Source organism: Plectropomus leopardus, chromosome 19 (assembly GCF_008729295.1).
Source record: "Plectropomus leopardus isolate mb chromosome 19, YSFRI_Pleo_2.0, whole genome shotgun sequence".
Classification (NCBI taxonomy): domain Eukaryota; kingdom Metazoa; phylum Chordata; class Actinopteri; order Perciformes; family Serranidae; genus Plectropomus; species Plectropomus leopardus.
This window is the reverse complement of record NC_056481.1, coordinates 16,360,958-16,385,524: the sequence shown is the minus strand read 5'-3', so window position 1 is coordinate 16,385,524 and position 24,567 is coordinate 16,360,958. Positions and strand designations below refer to the sequence as shown.

Here is a 24,567-nt window from a genome sequence, read left to right as displayed (position 1 = left end):
CTTCTCGATCAGAATTCTCTTCATTCTCTCCCTCTCTGTCATGATTTGCGGTATCCCTCCCCCTGACTGTCCATTGATCTGAGAAGCAGGGGTGGTCTGACTATATTGCCCAGGAGGCATAGAAATATTTTGAGTCCCTGGGTATAGAAAGAGCAGGGTGAGACAGAGACAAGGAATACCAAAGAAACAAGCCAATTTAAGTGAACAAAGTGTAATATTTACGACTATTAAAAGCCTCAGCGTTCCTCATCCTTGCTGACACTACAATATTTTCCTTCAATAAACCTGCAGTGTTACAGCAGGTGCATACACATTTGCAAAACAGATGAATCAGTATTATGAATGCACATCCTGTGCTGCTGCACTTGAATACTCTGTACCAAAACTAATTCCCCTGCATTTATTGTAGATTAATTCGAGAACAATTCTGAAGCGGTTTCAACTGCTCCCCATTTTTCCTTTCTTTTATTCCAACATATAGCAAACGTTATCTGAATGCTTGAAATAGCGAGAGAATGTTTCTGTTTTTTTCACCATTAAGATAACGAACAACTGCAAAATTTCTGTTACCCACGACTACAAATAAGGCAGTGAAAGGCAGATAGAAAAACACAGTATATGAAAAATAATACTCTGAACCACCCATACTCCAAAAGTTTTAGTAGTGTTAATGGTTCCAGAGTTTTTATTGAAATGTCATATTAATCATATTGTAAAGAAAATGAACCTTGGTATTAGTATTCTTTATCAGTCCAGAAATTGTTTTTCACTGACTGTCAGAAGAAAGATGTATTACAACTCATTTTACCATTATTGGGTTATGCCGACTTTGCAGATTTGTACTTGGCTGTCCTTTTACAATATACCATTGTACAATGTACGAAAATCTTAATTTAAACTCTCTTATCATAGGACGACAGCAACATTGGTTGCAGCTCAGTATTTAAGGGGTTCTTAATACCTTTTCACTAGAAATGATCATTTGAGACACTCTACACAGCGCTTTTCTGTTTCTACAGTCTCTAAGTCATTAGCCGAAAAAGACTTTACGCATGAGGCTCTTTCTGATTGTAATAATCTACCTGTACATATTCCATCCATATCATCTTTCCATTCATTTAAGATTGTCCTGTCTTCTTATTATGGGATCAGCAGTAAATGTCCACAATATCACGTCTATAATTTTGTTTAATTATGTTTTATAACTTAATTACTCAATACTAACACTGAGGCTAACACTTCCATCAAGCTTGCAAGTATATCTTATTACTTGATACCTTTTGTTTTGTTTTTGTTGTTGTCTGTTTTTTTATTTATTATGTGTTTCTGTTTTGTTTGGTTTTTTTTGTCATTGCTGCCTCTTTGTTTGTTTTTGTCATATCTGGTGTTATTTCACTATCCCGTCGCTTTTGTTTTCCAGTTAATGTTATATGTGATTCCTATATGTAACATTTTTGTTGAGGACCCCCTTGAAAACCAGATGATAAATCTCAAGGGGTTATTCCTATTAAAGAATATCATATATATAGGGCAAATCAGCCTATGTTTATGATTTGAAATACTATTTTAATATTTCTTAGTAATCTTATTTTGAAATGCTTTTATCACTGCTGCAGTCCTGGTGTAAGAAGTCTTTCACACATTTTTGTGGAAAAATAAAACTTTGGCTGATAAATGACTGTTTTAAATAGCTGGAGAGACACAGAGACAGGAAGTGAACGAGTTGGGAGAGCTGGAGTTCAAAGGATTTAGGGAGACACACTGAAAGAGAGTGAATCTTGACAACAAAAAAAGGGATACGGCAGCAATGGAGCAAACAGCAAGCCTCTGAGGGAAATTTACCACCACAGCGAGGAAGAGCTGAGCTCAAACTATTGACAGCTCGGGATTCTTTTTGCCTTTAGACTGCGTTTGGCTCCAAAATGGTTTTGGCTGATGAATAAATTATGTAGTGCTATTTTTCTGGGGCTATTTTCATTCAAACACAAAAAACATCCCCTCTTTGGCAGCATCCACTTGGGAACACAATACTTGAGGCTTGAGAAAGTTGAGCTAAAAAAAGATACGGAGGTCATCTGCGGACAGGACACTCAAACTTTTAATGTAAATGCTGAATAATTCAATCATGGTTTAGATTTAAATAAATAGTTATTCATGACTTATTTATTCAATCAGCTGTCCAAATACACAGCGGGAGGTAACTGCCTTGAGTATTACCACAGCATTTAGATTTTCATTCATGCTATCATCACAGCACAGAAGTAACACTGTTGCCTCCTTTTTACGCGTCACCAGCTGTTTGATTTTCACTAGACAGACAGGAATTTCATAGAACTGGTGCAGTCACCACAACGTGATGTCTTATATTTATAATCATTTTGTATTGTAGTTTTAATATGTAATTATGGTAATTATAAATATAGTTTTCCCTAGATTTTTCATTTTTTCCCCTGACATTTTTTCCCTAAAAATAACTCTCTAAATCTGATAATTTCTTACAGTTTGAGGAACAATTCTTACAAAGTTGCTCATCGCCTTTTTCCCATGTTTTTTAAAGGAGTTGCACCAATTTGCTGAGGGTTCAAAGATTAACTACTTGTAAAAGGCATCTGAAAGCAGCACAAGAAAAGTGATGATGCTCCAGGTTTAAAAGTTAAATAAAAGGTTGCATATCGGCACTGGTGTTGATACCTGCAGATGGAGCATGCCTGTAACGCACATTCTGATCGTGAAATTATTATCGACTTGTGGCGTGCTTAAGTGTCTTAATAAATATTCACTGCAGACACCTTGATACATCACTCCCCTCCTCGGCTCGTTTGACAGGAGAGAGAAACAGGCAGCCACTGAGAAAGTGAGAGACAGTTTAAGAAAGCTTCCTCCTGTAATTACTGTGGCAGCACTCAGCAGCCTTCCCTACTGGGATTAGTCAGACAGGACTATTCACAAGATGAGATGCACGCGCGCGCACACACACACACACACACACAGTATCCAAGTTATTCACAGTAAAATGAACACCATCATTTTGGAGCACACCGCAAGAATCTTTAATATCCTCATGGAATGATAATCACCCTCTATAGAACCAGCCACAAACACACACACACACACACACACACCACACGCTGAGGATGAGCGCTGCCACCGTCTTTATGAGTCATCAGTGAAGGGCCCTGCAAAGCAGCCCCAGGATTATCTCCCTCTCCCTCTGTGCAGTGTACTGCAGCCTTGACGTCCCTGCCTCTGCTTCTGCCTGTGACCAAGCCGTCACCTCTTTTAACTTCCCTTTTTACTTTCTTTTATTTCTCATCTTTTAGTCAGTTGTTCCTTTAGCTCTAAGGTCCTTTCCTCAGCCATCTATCTCCCTTGTAGTCTATCCTCAGCACTTCTTTGATCATAAAAATCTCGTCTTTTGAATAGCATGGTGCATGAAATATGTAAAAGTGATTCCGAAAGGTTAAATTGGTGCAACACAGCAGCTTCGTTCTACTGCTAATTACAGCTACATGTTCCTGCTATGGGAGAAAAAAATCACCTGTTAGACCTGTTAGGGTCAAACTTTCCGAAAACATTACAGCATCCCATTAGTAGTATATGAACATAATTTCTACGTATCTTCAAACTGAAATGTAAATCCTAGAGTTCAAGAAAAATCATAATCTATGAATTACGATACATTTCCTTTAAGCTTATCCAGCTTTTTGGTGATGAATCATCCATCCTACACATATTCCTACACATATGCAGCGGCTTGGCATTTCAGCCTCTTTCGATTCAAGTTCACAGAAAATTTTTAAGAATAATCGACATGGGTCTGTGTATGTGTGTGACTGTTTAGTACGTTCTGTATCCAGCTCTAGGGGTGACTGCGGAGGAACAAACAACAGCTGGGTTCCGCATGATTCATATCCCCTACTGATATATTTTGTATTTGCAAAGAGGAAACTTCAGAGGGGAAATAAAATCTCTGTCTGCCTCAGTCATTCACATTCACATATTGCATGTGTGCATATATACACAAGAGAAGAATGACTCTTTGAAGCTGATGAGCCATTAGCCTGACAACAACTGGATTATACAGAAACACTGAAAAATCATGTTTGCCCTTGAGCACTAGGCGGTTTTTGAGTTTCATTCAATACTTCTAAATGATAAACAAAGAGTGTAAAAGTAATTTGGTTAGCCATGTAGTCATGCACGCTTCCCTTAGTCTGTCCTCTCTTAACGTCACATTTAAGTGACTTTTTTTTTTAAATCTGAATGTTGTATTTTGAAAAACAATATACTGCTTCAGAAAAAGCCTTTCACACAGTGAAGAATGACACAAACTAATTAATAATCAAACACCTTCATCATGCACACACATCATTAACATTATTGGTTACACCTGCACTTCTCCTGCAATAACAGATACACTGAAATCCCCCTTAGTTGTTCTTCCGGAAGTTTCTATCTTTTTTTCCCCAATTAAAGGGTATTTTTGGGTTGAATTTTCCCTTATCCACAGTGAGGGTTCAAGGACAGAGGGATGTCATATGTCCCTCTGAGGAAAATTGTGATTTGTGATATTAGGCTTTAGAAATAAAACTGAATTAAAAACTGAATTTACATGTACACTAATATTTCACTATCATTCTGTCATCTTGACAGTATATTCCATTTAGATAGTCCTAGCCTTTTTCAGAATGTAGCATTTTCCAGTTAAGATGTTGAATATGCCGATGTTATTTGGGTTTTAACAGCATTATTTGGGCTTTCATACAGAGCATTCTGAGTATGAGTCTAAACTGGGGGTTTTACCGTAGTTTACAACACACGGGCAATTGCCTGTTAACAGTCAGCTCTATGCGTTGTCATGGATACGTTGTACACAAACTAACTTGCCAGTTGTTTGCAAGGCTAGGGTAGCGATGCATGTCCATAAAGAAAAGCCCACATTTCTGGTCAGAAAAAGAAACACATACTTTTGATTATAAAAGACTTTAACAGTCAACAGTTTTTTTTTTTTGTTTTTTTAATAATCAAAATATCTCAACGCCAACCTTTTGAAGAAGGTGGTTGAAGGGACTATTAAAGAGGGACGCAGTGCCACCAGCAGAAAACTTTATTCTATTTTGACGCAAAGAAGCAAAATAACAAGCGGCTCTAGCTGTTTCACTTTTCCATATTTTGACATGATAAATGTCAGGTTAGGGCACGTTAATCAGAGTAAGCACAGCTGCTTGCAAATAGGAATAGTAATGGAATATTGAATTTAATATGCTGTAAAGAGCTTTGCAGGAATATTGTCTTTTTTGGAATAAGGGCCAAAACCTGAATATTTTGTGCATGTAAACGTAGTGGCTGAGCCAAAACAGCCTTACAAATACCACCAAAAGTCAAACTCTGAAAATGGCAATTAAATCCACTTTGAATTCTAATTCCAAGTGCAATATGTCTACTCTTCAGCTTGTGGTGGAGTAAATTCAGCACACATTGCCGTAAACATGACACCATACTCATACCTACTAAGACAGGTCTTAGGATTAAAATGGGTTTTTACAAAAGACAATGTCAGTTGTACTTTATACAGAAAAATTGGGATCAAATGGTCTTTTTAAGTGTTACATAATTTTGCTCTAAACACCTATCAACTGACGGACATTTGAAGCAGTGGTAGGAGAGTGATGCATCAATGGTGGAGGAGAGCCAAAGGATGAAGAAGGGAAGTTTCACAACAAAAGACTATCAAGTGACGATGTAAGCTGGTATGTCAGTTGTGCGCTCTTACTCATTTGCATTACTTTTGCTTCTTTAAAGGGCTGTGCAAAACATGCTCTTTTTCTTCAAAAAATTACATTGTCTTTTAACAAATAAATACACCATAAAGTAGATTTTTAAAAATCAGTTTGTACTTGCCTTACCACAAATAACAGAAATGTATCTTAGTACAGAAACACTGAATAAATACTCACAGTATCTGATAACTCCACCGTCATGCTGTGACCAATACCTGCATTAACGCTGGGAACATATGAAGTAGTTTGTTTTAGAAAATGGCTAACTAGTAATGTATGTGCAATTTGTAGATAATGGTCTTAAACATCATGCTGTTTTTTTATATGTCCTTTTCTAGGGCTGTAGCTGACAATTCCTTTTTTTCTTTTTTTTTTTAAAATGTGACAGCGGCTTTCACGTCATACAGTAAACAAGTTAATGCCTGATCGGAAATGTGCTGTTCTCATCTCTCAATGTTCTCAGCAGAAGAGAGAAGATGTTTTCACTTTTCTCTCCTCCTCTGTGCTGCTGCCTGCATGTCCACAAACCCCTTGTACCAAAGAGTTGCGTAAAAGTCAAGAGCACTCACTCCACAGAAAAATGTGGGGACCAAAACGTCCCCCGGAATTCACTGCACAGTATTTTGACTACCCAAAAAAATAAATAAATACTTCTTGTCCTGAAGTAATCTCAGCTGACTGAGGGTCCTCTGACTGATGATTCGAATCTCCAACTATCAGGGGGGAAGCCCTACCCTTTTCAAGATTGTGACTGACCATCTCTGACCCCATGTCTGTGAAAGCCCATCTTTCTCTGGCTCAGAGAAAAGCTTTATGGTTTAAAGTGGAAGTAAGAAAAGGCTCATAATAATGTTCGGGATGATTTTCATCCAACAGCTCCCCTCTCTGAGGAGATGCCCTCAGGGAAGAGATACAGACAGCTTTGTTTTAAATGTGAGAGGTTCAAAAGAAGAACATTCCCTGAGGCAGTTCAGCTCTTGAGCAGTAAAACTCTGGCACTTTAGGGCACATGTCTTCAGCTTGTTGTTTTCTTTGTGTTTGTATATTGTGTATTTTCAATCGTCTATTCATTTTTTGGTGGTTTTATCACTATGCTGTGAGCTCACCAAAGCAAGTTCCTCAAAACTTCTGTTGTAAAGGCAACAAAGTAAACTCAGCTCAACATTTGCTTGTATTTTGAATAAAAAAGGACTCAATGAGTTCTATAAATACATTCTCAAAGAGAGACAAACACACAGGCAATCATGCACACCACAGTGGAATGCCATATTTCTCTAAATTAATCATCTTCACAGAGAGAAATGGAAATGCTCTGCCTGCAGGACTTGGAACCAAATGCCTATTTTTCTCTCTCCTCCTCCTCTCTCCCTCAATAACCCCATCTTTTCCATCCTGTCTATCCATCTCCTCCACCCTGACTCTATAACTTCACCCTGCCCCTCCCAGTCTGCATAATGCCAGTCAGACATACTGCAATTTAGAGAGCTTCTGGTCCTGGGGGCTAAACTGAATAAAAGATGAAGCAATGTAAGTATTGGCTGCTGACTTTGAACTTCTCTTTAACTCCCTTCACCTCCAGAAACCATTGGCCTCGAAAACTGCTTATGAATCATCACTTCAAGGACGCAAGAAAAACTGTTTCTTAATGTTTAAATTAAACTCTAGGGCTGCCCAAAATACCAGTTTTTGGGCACTGAAGCTTCAGTGAGAAATATCAAATATATATTAATCAAAGCTTTGATGGAGATGGGTGGGGCTTGGGGTAAAGGATTTAATGACGGTTATAGATTTGTGACATACCAGTTTCCTTTGGCGTAGCTGGCACTCGACTTTTGGGGGTCATCATTGCAAATTTTAAAACTATTCCCGAAGATTGTATTTTCGAAGACTGTAAAATTTTGAGTCACAAAACTATCACTAAGCTTAACCTTTTGAAAGCTAAGCAAACTGACCTGATTTCTTTGAAAAACATGGATAGAAGGCAATGAGCAACAAAAGAAGAAATTATGCAAAAACTAACAAGAAACCAGTAAGAAGTACAAGAAAATTACCTGAAAATGAGTGAAAAAAAATAAATAAAAAAACAAACAAAAAAAGACAGAGGCAAAAAAACAGTGAAAAAAGTGCTCAAATTACAATAATTCTGTAACATGATTTTAAATAAATAAAGTAATTATAATAACTATAAATATATAGTTTCCCTTTCTTTTTAAAAAAATATTTTTCAAAATTTGTGGGAGAAAAGAAATCGCACCAATTTTCTCAGGGTTCAAAGGGTTATTGCCTAAAAAAACAATAAAATACCTTGAGGTATAATAAAAAATGTTTAATAACTATTTCTTATCATGTGGGATATTTGGGAATTTTGGGGTTAATTCATATACATTATTACAGTATACATAAAGAAATGGAGCACTGAATACTAGTTTTGACGTTGATTACCACGGCACCAATCAAAGCTGGAACCATTTGGATAAGGCCTTCTTTACTATTACCAAAGAAGCAATTCACAGAAATCAGAAAGTCTAGAGGAAAAAGCCCTATATTATTGGAATTTAAAAAACAAAACAACATAATAAGCTGAAAAAGTGCAAAAAAGGATATAATAATTATTTAAAAAAAATATTGTTTTCTTGATATTTTACCACCAAAAAAATATATATAATACATTTCTCTCTGCTTTTAAAAAAAATGAAATTAGAAGGTCATTTTTAACTAATTTTCAGGTCATTTTCTTACCACCTCTGAATTTCATGCAATATGCAGGGTATCTCTTGTGAAATTGCTCATTGCCTGTTTTCTAAGTATTTGGGATGATGAAACCAGTTTGCTTAGATTCAAGAGGTTTATATGCTTGTGAAAGGTGCCTGAATGCTGCACTAGAAAACTGATGTCAATCCAGGTTTCAAAGAGTTTATTATAGCACTATGTAAACACAAGCATATGCAGTAAATATATTTTCATGATTAACCTGATAGGTTGGAGAGTGTAAATATTCCCAAGCATTCTATTTTAATTCAAATCTTCTCAACCCTCCTCTTAAGAGTTCCTGTTCTCAGCGAGGTTTCCCAGCTTAATCGCCAGTGATTATGGAGCAAATCAGTTCTTCTTTGGGGGATTCACTAAGGTGTTAAGGTGTTGCTTACACATACGCCCTCAGGCTTTACAGCAACAAATTGTAATGTGTACGCAAGCCCATCCTTTCCTCGGTTCAAAGTGTCGGTGAGCACCCGGTGTGAATAAGTGTCCTTGAGCGACACACTCATGTCTCTTTGAACATCTACTGGATTTCATACAATTCCTGGCAGAAAAAGAACATCAGTGCTTACCGAGGTTATAGATAATTAAACCAAAAACTAAAACTGGATGTGAAAAAAACATTCACTTAAATAAAAATGAAAAATTTGAATGTATAAAAAAAGACGACTAACTGAAATGACATTTGTACTTATATATGAATTAAAATAGAGCTAGAATTACCGCCATGCAGTTCCACGCACCAGTCAAATTGCACTTACAATTTACATGTTTGTGAAAACATAGATGCTTCACACACATCGTCCTCCCGGCAGCACAGATCTATACAGTCAGCACAGTTTCAAGGTGGGCACTCAAGGTCACCGATTCAGTATCTGACCAAATGTCTCCCCTATTGTAACTGAGATATGGTGCTGAGCAATGGCAAGAAAAGTGTTTTTGCAGAACATTACAATGTCACAGTGAAGCTAAACTTTGACTGTTTGGATATAAAATGTAATCACTTCATCATTTTATTTTTTCAAACAACTGTTTGAAATTTGTCATAATTAGAGAGTGATTTTTTTTGTGTTTTGGCCAAAAACATGTTCCTATGAATGAACATGTTAAAATAATAAATATTAATTAATAATAAATAAACAGAAACTAAACTAAAAATGAAATAAATATAAAACCTAAATGAAAATACAATAATTCTAACCTTTTAAATACAAATCATGTCTTTTAAATTGATTCTCTGCCTCGCAGGCAGCCACAGGATTTCATTTATTTCACTGTGCAATGAAATAACCTTCCAATGATGATGAAAATCATGTCAATCACTAAGCATTTGTGGTATTTGTAACATTTGCAACTTCAGCACTACGCAGGGCTAGCTACCACTTTCCATAACTGCACAAAGGCAAACAGAATCAGAATATAGTTCTTATTAATGTAATGTGCTCCAACATATAATTTTTCTACAAGGATATGGATATATGGATATCCAATATACTATATATGGATAATTCAATACATTTCTGAGACAGAAACAGCACCACTAGAGGAAAACTATTCTACTCCAAAATACTCTCTTATTTCTCTCCTTTCAACCAAAAACCAGACACGACCGCTAAACATGTTCACCGCTGCCGTTATTTCTCTCTCACATAAACATCTCAGAGGATAATTTTACCTCACCCCAGTAAGACACACACAAACACACACACCCCCGTTATAATGGAAGCGACCACTGTTTCTGTTTTTGCTCGTGTCTGATGTCCAGCCCACCGCCCTCCATGATTCATTATGCAACAGCACAGTTGGATCTGAACTGCGCTGTGTGTGTCACTCGTCATTGTCATCTTTGTCTGGAGAGCGATTGACCCGCTGCTGCTGTGCGTATCTGTGTGTGCGTGTGCGCATATGTGGAGGCGGAGTGTTCCCGACGTTGAGATGAGTGCTCCTCCAGTGGTGGTCGCGACGCCTCAACACAGTCAGAATCTCTTTTGGGATGAGTGTTTTGTAACAAAGCTCCCATTCATCTGGCGCTTGCCGTGCACATATATCAAAAGATACACTGACAAGAAAGAGATAACAGGAAACACAGTGATTTTAAAAATGGATCAAGGATGTGTTAGACACATGTGAGTGTTTGTAGTAGGGTTTGACAAAGTGCTGAGATCATGTCTATCAACAGACACAGGCATGAGACCTTCCAGCTATGCTGTTCACACAACCTTGGAGAATCAGGCGCACACACACACACACACACACACACATAAGCACGAGCACACACAGCCGTTCCCTGTGAGGCAGCGACGATTTGTCTTCTCAATCCAAATGCATGCAGCAGCCTTCCACTCAGCATGAGCGCATAGTGATCAGCGTAACATAAATAGGCATCTTAAGGACAGAAATGTGACAAAGATCAAACAAACAGGCCAGGTTGAGCAAAAACAACTGGTCTGACGTCAGTGTCATGAGGCCAGCAAATCCCAAACTTGTGGCTTGACAAGGAAGCTTTAAGTGTTCCCTCAGACAGCTAATGACGTGTTCATTTCTCACTGAGCCTGTGGATTTTGCAGGACTAGAGAAGGAGTGCGCAGAAGCATAGCATATAGTTAAAATGGGTAAATAGTGAGATTATATCATGATAAGGCTAAATGTACCATGTACTGTGCAAATCCTTTCCAAAATTGTGATCTGGGTAAAAATGTTGTAGTCATAAAGGATGCACTGCGAGCTACAGCACCCATTTATCATCTTTAAAAAACGATCCACACAAACTGCCGCAGTGTAAACGCTAGAAGTATTAACATCAACTGTATTCTCTCAGTCTGACAGCTCAGCCCCAAATGACCAATTAGGGCCCTTCTGGTTACCCGCTCACTGCGACAGATAGTATTTACTCAGCTCGCCAGAGTGAAGATTAAGAAATAAACATCTCAAGTCCACAAGGCCTGCACTTCTTGTCTGTTTCCTTGCATGACACGAGTAAAAGCCATACAAATACACGAGCATGCCAGAGCCTTGTGATATTTGTGACAAATGTTATACATCTTACCCACAAGCCGGCAGCCTAACAGAGCTTTACTGTCTTTTTCTTTGAACATTAAGGTTCTTAACATTGTTTTCATTCTCATCAAAACACTCAGTAACCACTGAATACCACACTTGGGGTTTTGAAAAGTCTGTTTTTCAGGTGACAGCTATCTAACATTAGCCCTTTACTTCTAGTTTCCTTGAAATATTGTGTACAGTCTCGTGTAATAGACCATGGCCATTACCTCTTCAAACAGCTTAGACCTCAATTTTCCTCCACTGATTTCTTCATGATCTGTGTGAATAAATCTAAAGCCGGAGCCCCTGATCAGATTTCTGCCAGCTTAACCTCAGTGCAAGTAATTCAATCCCTAGAAAAAGAGGGCTGGTAAATTTGCTCTGCCCAGACAAACGATTCCAAGTCAGCAAAGACAAAGAGGGACATTAATGAGCTATTAAAAGCATCCGAACACTGGTGCACGACAGCCATCGCCTTTATTTGTTGCCCAAGGCGGCCTTATCTAAACCTTGGATTAAGCTCTAAAGAAGGACGTCATGTCAGCTTACAAAACTCGAGTTGAAAGTCTAACTGCAGCTACAGGATCCAGTGAAGGATGACCCTGACCATGATCACACAACAGCTCCATCAGTCACATGAAATCCTGCACTGCTGAAGTCCCTGACAGCATGATGATGATGACACTTTCATTGTCTCCAAGAGAACATGAATCACCTACTATAAGCCATAACTTTGCGCACATTTAAGAATTCAACTTCAAAATTCAACAGTTTTAAAACAGCCCTGTCTGCACTTACACAGATATTTTTGAAAAATATATTTCAAAGACAAAAGTAGGGTATTCTATATATTTAACTGTCTGAGTGTTTTGTCCTTAACTGCAACATGACAACGTGAATATGTGAATTTCTTTACATATATGCCAGTGTGACATTTGCAAAACAAGTGAAAGAAGAAGAGAATTAAGTATTTTCAAGATGCCTGTTTCTACAGAGCTGTCACCACACACCTGCTCTTATCTGTCAAGACATGACAGATTGTACTGTTTAATATCCCATGACAAAACCTTATATCGAGCCATGATTCCTTCAGGAACATCTGACTGATTTCACATATGACATTTTTTCGTGTGTTTGACTATTACAGCAAATATCCACATCATTAAATGAGCCTCTTGGGATTTACAAACTGCACAGAGACAGAGGAAATGTGAAATGATGTTACTTGGAACTAAAATGAAGTGGCATTACCGCCCACTCTCCCAAACTTAGATTTGTGTTGCTACAACTTGGGTTAACTGATGAACTGGAAAATGGTACCAAACAGTTTAAACATCCTTAAAAAAAATATATCAGTTTACAAGAAGAGTGTGATGCTGTTTTGATAGTCAACATCCAATATCCAATCCGCATGAATTTAATAATATATCACTCACTGTGTGAACTCAACCTTTCATGATAGAAACTCATGGTGCTGTCTCCCTCTAGTGGCTGAACACTCACAACTCTGAACCCAATTTACCACAGATATCAGAAACATCCTCATCATTATGCCTGGCCTTATCTTATCCAGGCTGAGTCAACAGAACAGTAATTGGAATGCACCAAGTGTCAAACAATTACTGGTTCTGATTTTCAGTTCTTATCTGAAAAAGACAAACTCTATTTCAATTTGTTGATTAATATAAATAATGGTGTCTGTATGTGTGTGTGCATGCATGCGTGCATGTGTACTTGGACAGGATGGAAAGAAAAAGAGAGAAAGGATGGATATATGTATGACATATGACATCAAAAACTTCATCATTTCACACATACATGCACGCACGCGCACGCACACACACACACACACACACACACACACACACACCATGATGAACTTCAACACACTGTGACTCCAAGAGAGTTTGACTAACAACAGAGAAGGTGTGTGCACATGCACACCATGTGCACAACTATGTGTGGGTGCACACGCATGGGGGGGTGCATTTATAGCCCCTTTCCCTGTTGCAATGACTCACCAGTGAGTCACACCTGGAGAGGAGAACAGAGTTGCGCAAGTCAGGAGCCCCTATCTGTCGTCAGCGGCAGGTCTGTAACCTCGTCATTGAGGAGATACTAGTCCCATTGGCATAGGAGCCACGGGGTGTTGAATAATGAGGAAGGTGATTCAACATTCACTGATGCGTCAACAGTCAATATGAGACATGAGGGGGGCTGTTACTGATATACTGTAAATGAATGGCTTCACTTGACAGGTCGGGATGTAGTGAGTAGGAAGGAAAGCACGTAGGTACGCATCCCTTCCTTGGCACAGACAAAGGTATGAATTATACATGTTGCATCTACGCGTGCCAGTGAGAGATAGGTGTAATGAAAAGACAAGGAGCGTGTGATTTACACACACATACTTGAATCTCTCTCTCTCACTCACACACACACACACACACACACACACACACAGATACCCAGCGCTTACTATACTGTATGTGCACACGCCCCAGAGACACAATGCCAATCCAGTTTCTGCTATCTGCAGAATGTGCGGAAAAGAAGGCGAGAGGACATGCAATAGAGCCAAGAAGATACGACTCCCCATGGCTCTTATCACACTCTGCCACAGCAGCACTGACAAAGAGGGGAAGGGATATATTGGCAAAGGAGGCTATCATTTATGGACAGAAGAAAAGCAGGTTTTTAAGCTCAATAATGAAATCTGAGTTTGAGAAAGCAAATAACAAACAGATATATTAGATCAATAGATGGGATGCAGTGATTTTGATGACATCAGCGTCAGCAAATATCCACCTTGCTGATTGCCATCAGCCTATCTGCAAAAAGGGTTGACACTTAGCAATGGCAGTGGCCAATTTTTTTCTCTTGTGTCACCTCAATTTTGACTTACAGAGTCCCGTTGCACAGGGACAAGAGAAAATGCTGAACAAATATCTTCCCCTCGGAACAAAAATACAAAGTTAACTCACTATTGATGTGTCAGGGTATATTTTTTTCCCTGATAATGCTACATTGTGAGCAACAAATCTGTGCTTGAATCAGCAAGAGGAGTAGTTACCATTGGCTGCTAGCAGCTGCTAGCTTGAACTAACAGCTAATGAAGGTTGAACTGAGATACATTGTTATGCATTTAAACTCTCGTCAATAAAAATGAGAATTAGGTGAAGGTAAAATATGATGTTTTCATCATGTGTTAAATGTAATCTTAAAATTTAGTTTTTGCCGAGAAATACAATAAAGGAGAAATTTATCAGTCTTTTCACAGCAATATGAAATAGATATTGGGGAAGGATTTATGTAGTGATGCATAATATTGTATTTTTTAATCTGTAATGCCGATATACAACAACTCATTTGGCTGATAACTGATCCCGATATGGATATGGCTTTTTTCCCCCACTTTTTTCTAGTAATCATTAGGTCTCTTTTGTGGTGGAATTAAAACCACACGAGTACTCTTATCGTGATGGCCCACCAGCAGATGGAGACATAAGATACAATGCTTTTCAATGTATATAATATTCATTCATTGTGCAATCACTGTGGCACTCACTCCACTGTTCCATCATTCCCAGGCTTTTTTTTATCTTTCTGCTGAATCATTTCTTACAAGGGTGAACTGGAATCAAAATGTTCTCCAGAGTTTATGTCTACTATGTCTCCAAGGGTTTGTGTGTACACATTCAGAATCATATGCAAGGTAGTTTGTATTCCCTGCACCTCCCCACTTTACTGTAACTATATGATTGTATATTAAACTGACTTCTCAGAAACTCCTTTCATCAAATCAAAACTCCAACCTTTTGCATACAGAGGGATGTTGATAAGTTCTGCTTTGCTAAAAATAGGAAATAACAGGCTTTCAAAATGCCCAGACATGTTGGGCTGTAAACCTTCAAGCACCTCATCAACCTGTCCCACTAAAACAGTGAAAGACACATCAGAGAAACACAGAGCATCTGTTTAGATGTCACCAACTGCCAAAAGAAGTGTCCATAAACAAGAGTGCGACTGGGCTTGTTTTCAATTTCTGTCAAGATGTTACATTTCAAACAGACAGACAGTCAGTCTGATCTTCATGCTTCTCTTTAAATGTCTTCACCTCAGCTCACGCAAACACTTAATTACAAACCTTCAGGCCCACACAACACTGTTAAATCAGTCTTGTAAAAGGTTCTGCCTTCACAATGGCTTTCTCAAAACCAATGGTTCTGAACTGACATATATAAACTCCTGGTTAGAGAGGCACAGTGTGTCTGCAGCTCATATTTTACAACATCCAAGAGACCCAGTGGGCTGAAGTAATCTGCAATCTGTTATATATATATATATATGGCTGAAATGCCTCTCCTTTCCCAATATGCTCACAACAGAAGCGTGGGCAACAATAGTTCCAGGAAGCCCCAAAATAAAGACAGGAAGTTCATTTAGTAAACACAATAAAACATGTTGCCAAGCTGTGTAAAACCCACTGTCAAACAAGACAAATAAAGAATCTGTCTTACTCTATGAGTTGCTCCATTCCAGCACCCTGGGGCTCCGCTGGCTCCCCAGGTTTGGGTTGGTGGTCCTCCTCTTAAAGTGTGAGTCCTGGCTTCCACCTGGGAACATACACACACACACATGTGTTAGCCTGGCAGCAGTTAGCGTGCACCTCGAGGTATGTGAAAGGAAATGATGAATGAGCAGATGGGGTATGCTATCTTTCACTCATTCATCAAAACCATCGCTCATTCTAAAACCGGAGGCTCCATTGATGTTTCTGGAAACATACAGGACATACAATCTGTCAAACCATAGCCTTGGCTTTTGTCTGTCCTCTATATCTGTCACCCTCTGTCTGTCTCTTTAAGGGCCTCTGTAGGCCTCTCAGATCTTAAGGTGTTGAGTTTCAAAGTTGTCTTCATACTGTGTGATTTATGATGGAAACAGAGCTAGTCCTGGGTTCTCTGCTGTCTCGGACCTTCATGTACACTCCTAAAAATAAAAGTGCTAACTAGAACCATATAGAGATCCTAGGTGTGTTACTGTAGGAGAAACCTGTTTAGACTGCTGTTTTTCCGCCAATACAGCATGTTAAATCGACGGCGGCTGCTGCTGTGGAGACTGTCGGTGAATGAAACCATTCTGATTGGCCGTTAAGCACAGAACATGAGAAGAAAAACAGAAGTTAAAAATGTAAACAAAGGACTAAAAGTCAAGAGGCAGTGGGGTCAATACAAACTTCTTATATAAGGTAAGATTACTTTTCTTGTGCCATTGAGCTCTTGGTCAAATTGTGTCCTGGTGGTTTGTGTTATAGTCCACTGCCGGCCGGTAAATATGAGTCGTTCTTTAAAATTAGATTGTGTTGTTAATGTGCTAACTGGCTAACCAGCTTCATGGCGGTCTTCCGGTTTCCTGTTTTGAATGATGAATACAGCCAACGGCTGTTTGCTGGTATGGAAAGGTATTTCCTCTCATGCAGGCGCAGAACATTTGCGGGTTGGCTGTCGTTTTGATGTGTTGATGTACAACTTTTTGGCAGAGACACGGCGATGTGAGGCGCATGGAGCTTTGGTCACTGCTAGTTTCTGATGTCGCTTTGGTGTGTCTTGGCCTTAGCCGGTTACTCTGGGGCCAAGAGAACCACTTCAGCAACCATGGGCTTCAGGAGGCTCTGAAAGTGCAGGAGCATATGTGGGCTAATGTTTTCAGGGGATGAGGATTTCATGAAATCATGACTACCATAGACTTTTCCTTTTGGGAAACCAAATTAAAACCGAATACAAAATTTCAAGTACCAGGTACCCATAAAATAATAATAATTTAAAACATGGGTGAACTTTTGAATATTTGAGAGTGGTGATCTTTAAACACCTATGCCTTAAACAATCCTTGAAGAACCGTTCCTTAAAAAAGGGATCTTTGGATGACAAGGGTTCTTAATGGAACCCTTAGTCTTACGAAGACCCCTTAATGAGTACTCTCTCGAAAAGGGGTTCCTCAGAAGCAAATGGTTCTGGGTAGAACCTCAGCCCTTCGAGAAGTACCCTTTGGAACCCTTTTTTCTAAGAGTGTTTTTTTCACAGTTACTATCCAGGATCCCTCCACTTAGACAACTAAAGAATTTGCCAAAGTATTGTAGCAAATAAAAGTTGTCAGAATTATCATGTTCTCTCCGTCTTTGTCAGTTCCTACTGATAACGCATCCTATTCAACCACTGCTTTATGTCTGATTTTTTTAGTACATACTTTATCAGCTGCGACACTGACTGCCTTTTTAAATGTGCATCACGGCATAGATATATTCTTATATTTTGTTCCTCACACACAAAGCTAAACTCAATTCAATAGAATGAAGCTCTCTTCATTTAATAACATGCTCAACACAGAAAGATTTTCCTAATCATCGCCCACAAACCTTTCTGCACGCCAATAACACCGGCCTATTTCCCACTCAAGGAAACACACCATGAATCTAATTAATATTATTCATGTTAATGTGAGCTAATTATGCAGAGCTGCGGCACCTGGATAAACTGTGTATGGGTGGTGACACTTCTCTTTGCCCCGAGCCTGCATGCTAATTAAGCAGAACATCTGGAGAGAGGGGTAACATACTATCGAGTTGAACCGACGGGACGCTCCCTAGATCCAAAGTGCTGAATGTTTTGGAAGGTGAACTTCATTTAATTTGAGGATGCGCATTATCTCTTTGTGCCAAGAACTGCTACAGTCAAAATTGATAAGCAGCCAATCCCAGCTTTCACTGATTTTAAAATCCTGGCAGAGCAAAGACAGCGGGTGTTGACAGTGTGCGCATTGTGCAGTAAGGTCAGGACATGCAAAATAACTTTACCTTTACACGCACCTACATTTTCCTTCATGGGTTCTGTGTTAGTGTTCTTACTAACTGATATCACATGATTTGTGCTCAAACTATTAGTTCATTAATGGATTAAAAAATATCTGACAGCTTTTAAGCTGATTACTTTGCTATTCAAGGTCCAGTTTGTAGGATGTGAGGTTGCAGAACTGAAACGTTTCCTGTGTGCCAAGCATGTGGGAGAACTACTGTGGCCGGCACAAAAACGCAAACGGCCCTAAAGAGCCAGTGTTTGTTTTTTTCCTTGAGGGCTAGAAACAACATGGTGGACTACATGGAAGAAGACCGCCTCCATATTTAATTAGAAACAGCTCATTATAAACTAATGCAAACATAGTTATAAATATCATATTGCATTTTGCCAACAGATGCCACTGAATCCTATACACAGGGCCTTTTAGGATAAAAATAAACATTAAATATTTGATTCGTTTTTGTATAAATACATAAATCTCTACAGAAAAAAAAATCATCTTGACTAATTTAACTGAATTAGAAGAAAGAAGAACTACTTTATTTATCCCCTTGAGGAAATTCCATTTTTTGTTTTAGAAGTCAGAATGTCTGATGTGGCAAACACAGAATTTACCAACTAAGAAAAACTCTCAAAAAAAGAAATGTACAGAAAAAATAATGCATGCATTGAGCGATTTTCTAAATGACCTTGGACTTAGTTTAATCCTTGTCTGGGAAACAGGCTGATACAGTTTTTGTAACTATGTCCCAGAATGGCAAAGTTTGGACAACCAGACAAAGGCACTTACACCACCAGCTCAAAGCTAAAAAGGCCAACAATACATCAAACAGCGGGGACAAAAGATGACTGCACAACAGAGGAAAGACTTATTAACTCACTGGTGTCTGAGCTTTATGATATGCTGTGATTCTCTCCAGATCGCCATCCACTTAGCCTTAGCGGTGCCTACATTTTGGTCATCATAAGCCAAAAGGTCACCTCACTGTCAAAACAGAAATATGAAAAAAAGAGTGTTCAACACATGCCTCATGTTTCATTCCTCTTTTTTAAATATATGTACTGTATCTACCTTCTTTCCTTCACAAAAGTCATCCACATTCACGGCTTTGCTTCCACCTAGTCATGCATACTAATCTGTGCTGTAACTCGGAGCGGTGGCCAGCCGCTGCCTGCCTGTCCCATCAAACATGCATAAGAAACAGATGTATCTTTGATGTAGGCTTGTTCATGTTGCCCCATGTGCATGACTGTATGAATGAGTGTGTGCTTGTGTGTATTTATGTGCCTTTGTCGGTGTGCTCCCAGGCCCTGCGGGTGAAAACAAGACTGGGGCAATGCGGCTGCATGCCCCAACTCACAGGGAACGAGGGAAGGCTGACATACTGTAGATACTTGGCAGGACAAATGATCAATGCAGCACTATGTTGTCATACATTATCTTTAAATGCATTATTCATATGACTGGAAGCAACTGTGTGACTTAAATTTATAGCTATTGCTATTAAAGGTACTGTATGTACTGTGGGTCTCATTTAGATCTCTGTTTTGAATCTCTATCCAAAGTTTTCTTTTGCTTTGATTGATAACTGATTTACCTATCACAAATATATTCATAGTCTAATTTTAAGTGGAACTGTTCTGCTGTCATTTGCAAAAAGGCCACATTCCATGTTACATATTTTTTCTTCTGGTTAACAAGCATTTTGTGAAATTGAGTATTATTAATAATTGCACAAAATACATTACATTGTTGTTGCTCGTATTGTATGTATTATTGCATACCATAGAATTTTACGTATGATGACAACATTATTATCATGGAGACAGTTGACAACAGACAGTTGTGAGATTAATGTGTCATGCAATGATTCCCTGCTCTAAAAGCAACCTTCCAAGCTGAAACAAGTAGTCGAATAATATGTTGATCAATCGATAATAAAAAATATTTGGCTATTTGATAACTGATGTAAAAGTAAGGTAGCCAAACTTATTTTTCAAATAAAAATGCCAAATATTCCCTTGTCCTGGCTTCTACATTTTGAGTATTTGCTACTTTTCTTAATTTTATGTGTTTGTTAGACAGACAAAACAAGCAACTTGGAGAGGTGACGATTATCCAATTAATCAAGCCCTGTTTCATGGTCAAAAATGATTTACTGTTTATCTGACCGCAGGGTGCTATTAAATGTAAAGACCATGCCTATTCAGAAAGAGCAAATTGCTCAGCCTGTGGTATTGCTGTTAGCAGCTTTCTTGCAAACCACTCACACACACAACTCCATACTGAACACTGCCCTTCTTTGGGTCCTAAGCAATACCCCAAACAGCTATAGATTTATTATGATGTTTAGATGTGAAAAATATTGAATTATGTAACTATTCTTACTCATTTCAAACCCCCAAAGCACTTAAAAAATATGCAGTTCAACAGCATAGCCTAATACATTACACATTTCAGCTCCCTGACAGAGAAATGCTACTGGTAATATCTCCCCAAATCATTATGCTGATTACACACAACTGGATTCATAATATATATATTTTAGCCTATACATGAAGCTTTCTGGCTTTAGTGTGGTTTGGTCCTCCCAGTTTTTTAGGCCACCCAGCGATTCACCTATCAGCAGTAGGAGAATATTTTGCTGGCTATGCACTTCATGACAAGTATGGCACTGGTCCATGGGACTGTCATCCTTTAGCATCTGGACCTGTGAAAACTTCCCTTGCACAAGACTGTAAACAAGTACAATCATGAGTCATCAGAGGGGAGAGCTTATCCTGCCTGTCATTAGCCACACTCGTGCCAGGAACTGCTTGATTTGCTCTGTCCGGCTGTGCGTACTGTACAGTATGTGTGTGAGTTAACATTTGTACTAGTGATATAAACCCCCTCCACTCCATTACCCTTGTGTCCTCTCATAAGTCCATGACCACGCAAAGTGACCTTGACCCCATCTTCCTACCATCTCCCCACACACATGTGCACAAAATCCCAATGAAACATACAATGACACACATTCTTGTCCCTCATGTAATCGTTGCCCCCCTCTCTCGCACACTGTAAAATCTGACAAGTTGGCTTTACTTAAAAAAATCTTGGAAACACATCACTTAGAAAAAAGTAAATGAATCAAAGTATTACTCTTAATTTATGTTGACATTGTAACTAGTTGTTACGTTTAATTACAATTTAGTATTTCGTAATATTTACTTAATTTCATGAAGTTATTACAACTTAAATATGACAAGTTGCTGGTTGCAAACTAGTCAATCATATTTGACTTTTCTTATGTTAACAAAGAGAACTCACATTTCTCCTAACTTCATCATCAGCAAAATCCTCTTAGTTATGATCAGGTTAAGACAGACTAACTTGGTTTTAAAAAAAAAAAAACTGCTAAAATTTAGAAAGGTTATTAGAAGTTAATAGTCATTTCTCAGTTGCAACAACTTAGAAATGACTATTACCTCATAAATTAAGTACTTATTTCAAGTTAACTTAACAATTAGATATGAGGTAAACATAAATTAAGATTAATAGTTATATTTACTTTGATTTTTCAAGGCAATTGGTCTCCAAGATTATTTTAAGTAAGATCAACTTGACAAATTTTACAATGGAAGCACACACATACATCTTTCCCTTTTCCCCCAAGACAATTGTGTTGCTGTCTCTCTATTGTGGAAGCCGGTCATTTCCACATGTGTGTTGGCCATAAAACAGCAAAGAGCCGACTAAAAGCATCCCTTTCCTGGCTAGCAGGGTCACAATTTGTCTCATATAAACACAGGACACACCTTAGCCCAACAGTTTTCACATATCCTTCTGACCCTCTTACCTCCCAAAGTGCTTCTCTTTCCACTGACACAGGATACCGATGACTAAACGCTAGAAAAAGCTGCCTGTCGTTCTTTGATATTTCCACGCAGAAAAGTCGAAGAGAGTAACATAACACTCATTTGGGGTCTTGTTTTTAGACTTTCAGTGAACTTTAAGGGAGTTTTTTGCGTGAAAAAGTCTGAAAACAGAGCTGGACACCGAGGCTAGTGTCTTTTGTGTCTCTCAACGTGCCTCGCGCTGGGTTTCCCTAGCATTGTCATGACAACAGTGTGTACGCACCGACACTGGCCGCTGAAAACAATACACCCACGAAGATTTGAGTCGTGTGCTAGCTAGCAACTTTCAGACGTTTCTAAAAAAGTTAGCCCAACCGCACAAATAGAAGAAGAGCGACGACTGATATTATCTTATTTCTCTCTAGCGAAGAACAAGTGCACAAGTGTCTAATGGAGACAAAAAAGAAGTGTAGCCCACCAAGATGCATTCATTGTCGTACCTTCTCCACGAAGAAATCTTCCTTTTCCTTCCCGGACCGTGTCGGAGCTAGCAACCGCCAAATTCGCTTTAATGGCGTTGCTCAAAAGTTTTAAGTTTGTCACACCGGTACTGACATTTTCTAAGTACGTGTCTCGTGGTGAATACTAGTACTACACGACATGTGAGGAACAACGTCCAGCGGTAAGTTTTTCTCCGCCCAGACTCAACTCTTCTGTCTGCTCCTATCAAAGGATGCTTTGCTCCGCCTCACTCAACCCTGAAGATAAATCACACTAATCCAAGAGATTTATAGATTGTGTCTCTGAAACAGGATGTATTTTGCCCTGAAGATCTTTAAGGATATGACTGAGACTTAGGCTACTTATAGGCCTACCTATGATCAGTGGTGGAATATAATTAAGTACATTAACTCAAGTAGTCTTCTGTACTTAAGTAGGCCTACAAATCTGAGGTAGGCCTACTTACTTTAGTATTTCTTTTCATGTCAATTTATATTTTCACTCTACTACATTTCAAAGGGAAATATGGTACTTTTTACTCCACTACATTTATCTGAATGCTTTAATTACTTAACAGATAAAGATTTTTTTCCACAAAAAACATAAAACAGTTGTGTGCGTTAATTGCGTTAGTTTTTCTCTATTTTTCTATTAGGGTGTTTTTTATAATTCTGAGTTTTGGGGGCTGTATTGTTTGTTTTAAGTTTTCTGCATTTACATTTTAATTTTAATACTTTAAGTACTTTTTCATGAAAATACTTACTTACATTTACTTATGTAAAATTTCAGTGCAGGATTTAAACTTGTAACAGAGTATTTTTACAATGTGGTATCAGTATCAGTACTTTTTTACCAAAGCAAGGGAGGCAGTGGGTGCATAATTTCTTCGCTCCTGTGTTTGTTTGCCGGTTTTGGGATGAATAAATCAAAAGAAATGCAGAACCTTTGGACAATGGACTTCCTATTTGGGCTACATCACATGTCCATGGTGTGTCAGTGGCGCTCTGATTTCATGTTTATATCTGATTTTGATCTTATCAACAAGTGGCCACTATGTGGTTGTATTTTAACTGTTTAATTTATAATCAAAATATTGTCACAATACACTATTTTTTTATGGGAAAGGGTTTTGAGTGAGTAGGCTAATGCATTCAGGTAATATGGGACAACAGTTTTTCATGTATAGTTAGGTTACCTTGATGATTTAATTCATAGATGACTGAACATATAAATGGATTTAAGTTTAAAAAAACAAACTGTCCCATTTCACCTCAGGCTATACTAGCTGTCCCATTTTACCTGAGCTGTCTCTCAAAAAAAAAACTTTGGATGTGTTTGAACATCCAAAGTTTCTAAAGTGTTTTACTTGGCAACATGTTTTATTTTTAAGAAAAATAGCAGTGATACATAACAACTTCTATTCTACAGATAGTCATCAGAATTATAGCTGGGGTTTGTTGTAATCTTTTAAAGGGTTTCCCAGTTACCTGACTTCACCCTAAGGTTGTAATTCGTATCGAATCACTTATCCAACAACAAGGCCTGGATTCATTGTATTTTCTAGAGTGGTTCAAACACACATCCAAGTGCATTCTGGCGACTGATTGCACACAGGAAAATTACCTTAATAAGACATTAATAGGTTTTTAGACTTTGGTCTGCTATCTCATTATTCAAGAATAGCCTACCAACCCTGTTGATATTAGCCTAATCCTCTGAACTTCCCCGGTTCAAACAACCCGGGTGACACCGGCATTACCAGAGATAATCCAGACTCACTGAATGTTTCA

General features: G+C 38.5%; 1 protein-coding gene across 1 annotated transcript in view; it reads right to left on the bottom strand.

Annotated features, from left to right (window-relative positions):
* LOC121958366 (ankyrin repeat and fibronectin type-III domain-containing protein 1) overlaps positions 1-22,871 on the bottom strand; it is a 169,049-nt gene extending 146,178 nt beyond the window's left edge. Inside the window, exons 1-3 of the mRNA XM_042507254.1 lie at positions 22,777-22,871; positions 19,318-19,421; positions 16,100-16,195 (exon numbers count right to left, since the gene is read on the bottom strand). Coding sequence (XP_042363188.1) covers positions 16,100-16,116 — 17 coding nt within the window. The 5' untranslated portion in view covers positions 16,117-16,195; positions 19,318-19,421; positions 22,777-22,871. The remainder of the gene's footprint in view (positions 1-16,099; positions 16,196-19,317; positions 19,422-22,776) is intronic.
* Positions 22,872-24,567: the final 1,696 nt, after the last annotated feature.